Raw genomic sequence first — 7,500 nt, forward strand, 5'->3', positions numbered from 1 at the left:
GACTCTGTTTTGCCCATGTGTAATGATAGTTTGTTATCAGCGAGCCATATGCAGATTTTGCTTAGTTCTGAGCTGAGGGTTTTTTCAACCTGTAATTTGTTCTTGTCAGAGACCAGCAGGGCTGAGTCGTCCGCAAACAGGAACAAGTTGCAGTCACAAGCTGACGACATGTCATTTGCATAAATTAGGAACAGTAGCGGAGCGGACCTAGTATGCTTCCTTCCTCTCTCTCTCTCTCTCCCATGTCTCCTTCTCCTGTGTCCTCTCTCTCCCATGTCTCTCTCTCCTGTGTCCTCTCTCTCTCTCTCTCCCTCTCTCCTGTGTCCTCTCTCTCTCTCTCTCTCTCCTGTGTCCTCTCTCTCTCTCTCTCTCTCTCTCTCTCTCCCTCTCTCCTGTATCCTCTCTCTAAATATCTGCTGCATGAAACTGCTCACAACAAGATCTGTGGATTATCTTGTCATGATATCTGGACAGAGACGTTGTTTTTTGGCGCTTTGAGTGAAGAAATCATCGCTTTGAGTGAAGAAATCATCGCTTCGAGTGACGAAATCATCGAGTGACGAAATCATCGCTTTGAGTGAAGAAATCATCGCTTCGAGTGACGAAATCATCGCTTCGAGTGACGAAATCATAGAGTGACGAAATCATCGCTTTGAGTGACGAAATCATCGCTTCGAGTGACGAAATCATCGAGTGACGAAATCATCGCTTTGAGTGAAGAAATCATTGTTTTCAGTGAAGAAATCATCGATTTGAGTGACGAAATCATCGCTTTGAGTGACGAAATCATCGAGTGACGAAATCATCGCTTTGAGTGAAGAAATCATTGTTTTCAGTGAAGAAATCATCGATTTGAGTGACGAAATCATTGCTTTGAGTGACGAAATCATCGCTTTGAGTGACAAAATCACTTTGAGTGATGAAAGTACGATAGGACTCCAGGGTAAGGGGGGAAATATATATAATAGATTTTTCACATTTTGGGTGAATTGCCCCTATAAGGCTGCATCACTCCTCCAACTCCCTCCTCATCCCCTCCAGGGAGATCTGGAGCGGGTAACGCATGCCTTCATTACGACTCGGCTAGACGTATTGCAATGCGCTGTGTGTTGGCATTGACCCTCGCCTACGATCGGTCCAAGATGCGGCTGCCCGTCTTGTCACCGGCACCAAGAAGCGTGACCGCATCACACCAGTCATGGCTTCACTCCACTGGCTCCCCGTCCGTCTCGGTATTGATTTAAAATGGAGGAGCCCAGGACCAGGCTCAACACCAGGGGAGACAGAGCTGCTGCTGGAGGAGGAGGAGCCCAGGACCAGGCTCAACACCAGGGGAGACAGAGCTGCTGCTGGAGGAGCCCAGGACCAGGCTCAACACCAGGGGAGACAGAGCTGCTGCTGGAGGAGGAGGAGCCCAGGACCAGGCTCAACACCAGGGGAGACAGAGCTGCTGCTGGAGGAGGAGCCCAGGACCAGGCTCAACACCAGGGGAGACAGAGCTGCTGCTGGAGGAGGAGCCCAGGACCAGGCTCAACACCAGGGGAGACAGAGCTGCTGCTGGAGGAGGAGCCCAGGACCAGGCTCAACACCAGGGGAGACAGAGCTGCTGGAGGAGGAGGAGCCCAGGACCAGGCTCAACACCAGGGGAGACAGAGCTGCTGCTGGAGGAGGAGGAGCCCAGGACCAGGCTCAACACCAGGGGAGACAGAGCTGCTGGAGGAGGAGGAGCCCAGGACCAGGCTCAACACCAGGGGAGACAGAGCTGCTGCTGGAGGAGGAGCCCAGGACCAGGCTCAACACCAGGGGAGACAGAGCTGCTGCTGGAGGAGGAGCCCAGGACCAGGCTCAACACCAGGGGAGACAGAGCTGCTGCTGGAGGAGGAGGAGCCCAGGACCAGGCTCAACACCAGGGGAGACAGAGCTGCTGCTGGAGGAGGAGCCCAGGACCAGGCTCAACACCAGGGGAGACAGAGCTGCTGCTGGAGGAGGAGCCCAGGACCAGGCTCAACACCAGGGGAGACAGAGCTGCTGGAGGAGGAGGAGCCCAGGACCAGGCTCAACACCAGGGGAGACAGAGCTGCTGCTGGAGGAGGAGCCCAGGACCAGGCTCAACACCAGGGGAGACAGAGCTGCTGCTGGAGGAGGAGCCCAGGACCAGGCTCAACACCAGGGGAGACAGAGCTGCTGCTGGAGGAGCCCAGGACCAGGCTCAACACCAGGGGAGACAGAGCTGCTGCTGGAGGAGGAGCCCAGGACCAGGCTCAACACCAGGGGAGACAGAGCTGCTGGAGGAGGAGCCCAGGACCAGGCTCAACACCAGGGGAGACAGAGCTGCTGCTGGAGGAGGAGGAGCCCAGGACCAGGCTCAACACCAGGGGAGACAGAGCTGCTGCTGGAGGAGGAGGAGCCCAGGACCAGGCTCAACACCAGGGGAGACAGAGCTGCTGGAGGAGGAGGAGCCCAGGACCAGGCTCAACACCAGGGGAGACAGAGCTGCTGCTGGAGGAGGAGGAGCCCAGGACCAGGCTCAACACCAGGGGAGACAGAGCTGCTGCTGGAGGAGGAGCCCAGGACCAGGCTCAACACCAGGGGAGACAGAGCTGCTGCTGGAGGAGGAGCCCAGGACTATCTATTTTATTACTTCTTGTCTCTTTTTATATTGCACCTTGCTCTTGTTTCTTAGTGTACTATACTTATTTACTGTAATTTTGTGTATTTTATTTGTTACTGTACGTGTTTTTTATTGTGTTCTACCTGTAAAGCACTTTTAGTCATTGTGAACGTGCTGTACTGTATAAATAAAGCTGACTTGACTTCCCTCTCCTCCATCTCTTCCCCTCCACCTCCCTTCTCCTCTCCTCCCCTCCACCTCCCTTCTCCTCCCCTCCACCTCTTCCCCTCCACCTCCCTTCTCTTCCCCTCCACCTCCCTTCTCTTCCCCTCCCCCTCCACCTACCCTCCACCTACCTTCTCCTCCCCTCCACCTCCTCCCCTCCACCTCCCTTCTCTTCCCCTCCACCTCCCTTCTCTTCCCCTCCCTTCTCCTCCCCTCCACCTCCCTTCTCCTCCACCTGCATGCTCCTCAAAAGAGTGAGTGAGTGAGTGAGTGAGTGAGTGAGTGAGTGAGTGAGTGAGTGAGTGAGTGAGTGAGTGAGTGAGTGAGTGAGTGAGTGAGTGAGTGAGTGAGTGAGTGAGTGTCTCACCATCAGGATCACTGATGACGTCCAGTAGTGACTTGTCTAAGGTCGCTTTGCTCATCAGTTTCTCTTCGTACTCAAAGTAAACATCCAGTTTCCGGCTCTGGTGGAACAAATACAACTGTTATTGAAACGAAAAGCTGCAGGTGGTGAAGTGTCTGAAGAGTATACCTCATATCCTTATACATGGAGTATATAGGGCTGGGCGATATGGACAAAAAAATTTAATCTCAGATTTTTTCACACCACATCCGATTTCAATATTTTTTCAATGTCAAATAGGCTTTGTTTTTATTTGACACAAAGAAATGATCAAACCAAGATGAATTTCCCTATTGGGTTTGAAGTGCAAACCTAACTTTCACAAATCTTCACTTAAAAAAAAATATATATATAATATATATACTGTATATATAAAAGGTTACTCTTGATCAAACAAGAATGAATTTCCCTATTGGGATTAATAAAGTGCAAATCTAACTTTCACCAAACATCACTTTTTGTAAAATAAAAGGTGACTCTTGATTTTTTTGTGTTCGATTTTCTTTTTTTTAAATCGTCCTAAATTATGAATTCGAATTAATCGATAAAATCGATTAATCGCCCAGCCCTACTTCACCTCCTTATACACCAATGTATTCAATTGTGGTTCTATTTCATGCATATTTCACCTTCATTACATGGGAGCTTCCCAGTTTAACCACAAGCTAACTGTTGGTCAATGAGTAGCTCCACTGGAACAGCTGGGGGGGGGGTTATTGCCTTGCTCAAGGGCACATCTACAGCAGTTTATATTAGGGATGTCCGATATTATCGGCCTACCGATATTATCGGCCGATATTGGCATTAAAATGTGATATCGGAAAATATCGGTATCGGTTTAAAAAATAAAAATAAAAATAACCTTTATTTACCCAGGCAAGCAAGTAAGAACAAATTCTGATTTTATTTATTGTCAAAAGTATGCATAATGTTGTGTTCATTCCACAACAAGAACCCTGCATATATCGGTATCGGTTGATATCGGTATCGGAAATTAAGAGTTGGACAATATCGGTATCGGTAAAAAAGCCAATATCGAGCATCCCTAGTTTATATCATAAAGAGGTGTAGTGGTTACGTCATTGCCGTTTCCAGCCGGTCCACCTCGCAAAATTGCAACGTATTTCCCCATTGCCCATTTCTAAATCGTCTCGTTTAAAACAAATAAAGCATGAACATTGGCATGGTGTACCATTCTGTGCGTATTCATCCACAACCTATAGCTCAACATGAAAATATTCGAAATTAATCGTTTTAAAGAATTTAAATAAAAAAGAAATTCCAACCAAAAATGATGTTAGTGGTCGAAGGGAACTCGTGTTGTGCACAAATGGAAAGCTTTTCAATGTTCATGAGGCAGAATTGTTACAATAGCCGATAATCCATTTTCCCAATGATAACTCCCTATACGGGTGGACCTCGCGGGCGGTCCAGAGTGAGGTCAGACTACACCTCCCTATAGGTATATGTTAGATTACCTTGATGTGGTCCAGTACAGCGGTAGCTACATTAGTGTGCAGGTCAATCAGTCTCTTCTTCTCCAGAAGCTCAGGAAGGGAACTGGAGAACAGAAGAGACACAGGATCATATTCACATTAGGGCTGCACAATTAATCAAAAAAATAAAACGCAATCTCGATTCATAGACCTATGCGATCTCATTTCTAAATGACGATCTTTTATTGCATTAAAAAAAATGCAACCTTTTTTTCTTTTTTACTTAACTTTTTTAAATGATGACGATTGTATGTTACTTGTTACAAGAGACTTTTAAGTTTAAGTCGAGCACTTTCATCTGTTATGTTTAAGTTTAAGTCAAGCACTTTGATATATGTTATGTTGTCTGTTTAAGAAAGAGTGCAATAAATGATTTTATTGAAAAAACAAGAATCGTGTGAGAGAATCGTGATCTCAATTCTTAGAGAGAAAAATCGTGATTCACATTTTAGCAAGAATCGTGCTGCAGCCCTAATTCACATACTGACGGACAGGAGACACACAGGGTAATATTCACATACTGACGGACAGGAGACACACAGGGTAATATTCACATACTGATGGACAGGAGACACACAGGGTAATATTCACATACTGACGGACAGGAGACACAGGGTAATATTCACATACTGATGGACAGGAGACACACAGGGTAATATTCACATACTGACGGACAGGAGACACAGGGTAATATTCACATACTGATGGACAGGAGACACACAGGGTAATATTCACATACTGACGGACAGGAGACACAGGGTAATATTCACATACTGATGGACAGGAGACACACAGGGTAATATTCACATACTGACGGACAGGAGACACAGGGTAATATTCACATACTGATGGACAGGAGACACACAGGGTAATATTCACATACTGACGGACAGGAGACACAGGGTAATATTCACATACTGATGGACAGGAGACACACAGGGTAATATTCACATACTGACGGACAGGAGACACAGGGTAATATTCACATACTGATGGACAGGAGACACACAGGGTAATATTCACATACTGACGGACAGGAGACACAGGGTAATATTCACATACTGATGGACAGGAGACACACAGGGTAATATTCACATACTGACGGACAGGAGAGACATATATTACAACAATATTAACTTGCTGACGGACAGGGAGATATTTATTAATAACAATGTTCCTTTACTGAGATTTATTTATAACAATATTCACTAACTGAGATTTATTTATAATAATATTCACTTACTGACAAGACAGGGAAAGATGTATTTATATTTTATAATTATATTCACTTACCGAGATGTATTTATAATATTTTTCACCTACTGATTTATTTATAATAATATTCACTTACTGAGATGTATTATAACAACATTCACTTGCTGAGATTTATTTATAATAATATTCACTTGCTGAGATTTATTTATAATAATATTCACTTACTGAGATGTATTATAACAACATTTACTTGCTAAGATTTATTTATAATAATATTCACTTACTGAGATTTATTTATAATATTAACTTACTGAGATTTATTTATAATAATATTCACTTACTGAGATTCATTTATAATAATATTCACTTAATGACAGACAGGGAAAGATGTATTTATATTTTATAATAATATTCACTTACCGAGATGTATTTATAATATTTTTCACCTACTGAGATTTATTTATAATAATATTCACTTACTGAGATGTATTATAACAACATTCACTTGCTGAGATTTATTTATAATAATATTCACTTACTGAGATTTATTTATAATATTCACTTACTGAGATTTATTTATAATATTCACTTACTGAGATTTATTTATAATAATATTCACTTAGAGATTTATTTATAATAATATTCACTTACTGAGATTTATTATAATAATATTCACTTACCGAGATTTATTTATAATAATATTCACTTGCTGACGGACAGGGAGGGAGTTACCTGACAGCTGAGGTGAGTTTAGCTGTGTTGTCTGACAACATACTGATGGCTCCTTCGTCCTCTCCTTCCAGACCCTAGACAGAGAGACAGACAGAGAGACAGACAGGCAGACAGAGAGACAGACAGAGAGACAGACAGACAGACAGACAGAGAGACAGACAGATAGACAGACAGACAGACAGACAGGCAGACAGAGAGAGAGACAGACAGAGAGACAGACAGACAGACAGACGGACAGACAGACAGAGAGACAGACAGAGAGACAGACAGACAGGCAGACAGACAGAGAGACAGACAGACAGGCAGACAGGCAGACAGATAAGAGACAGCTACACAGGCCCCAGTGTGTACTAATGTACAGGCCTTCTTCAAGAAACCAAACAGCCCCAAGACATCATCACGTTGGAGGGAGAAGAACGGAGCATCAGAAATAATAAAAGGACTGTTGTATTCTGTTGTGGATGGATGGATAAAACCTTTGCCGTTGTGGTGTGGATTAAAACCTCCTCGTTACTGGACCCTGTGTTCTGTCAGAAGCTGCCCGCCTCACTCAGAACACGACCAGAACTTGGGACTGTCTCGGTAAAATCAGACAATGGCTCTGCATCAAATCACGAGAGTGCATTTTGGTTCCTAAGCAGCCTGCCACAGTTTACTCCTCTGTTTGGGAGGAGGAGGTCAATTCAGAGGATGATCTGACTCTTTTCAGAGGAGATGGTGGTTCAGAGGACGGTTTGACTCACACAACCTGATGCTTTATTGCAGCTTCTCTCTCCTTGACTGCAGGGTGGGAAGAACAGGAGGAGTGTCTATTTTTG

The 7,500-nt window shown here is 44.7% G+C and overlaps 1 protein-coding gene across 1 annotated transcript in view; it reads right to left on the reverse strand.

Annotated features, from left to right (window-relative positions):
* scfd1 (sec1 family domain containing 1) overlaps positions 1–7,500 on the reverse strand; it is a 102,998-nt gene that overhangs the window by 56,674 nt on the left and 38,824 nt on the right. The window contains exons 13-15 of the mRNA XM_084308710.1: positions 6,683–6,756; positions 4,718–4,799; positions 3,204–3,300 (exon numbers count right to left, since the gene is read on the reverse strand). Of these exons, the coding sequence (XP_084164836.1) occupies positions 3,204–3,300; positions 4,718–4,799; positions 6,683–6,756 (253 nt within the window). The remainder of the gene's footprint in view (positions 1–3,203; positions 3,301–4,717; positions 4,800–6,682; positions 6,757–7,500) is intronic.

Source organism: Notolepis coatsorum, assembly GCF_963971535.1.
Source record: "Notolepis coatsorum genome assembly, chromosome: 2".
NCBI classification, from domain to species: Eukaryota; Metazoa; Chordata; class Actinopteri; order Aulopiformes; family Paralepididae; genus Notolepis; species Notolepis coatsorum.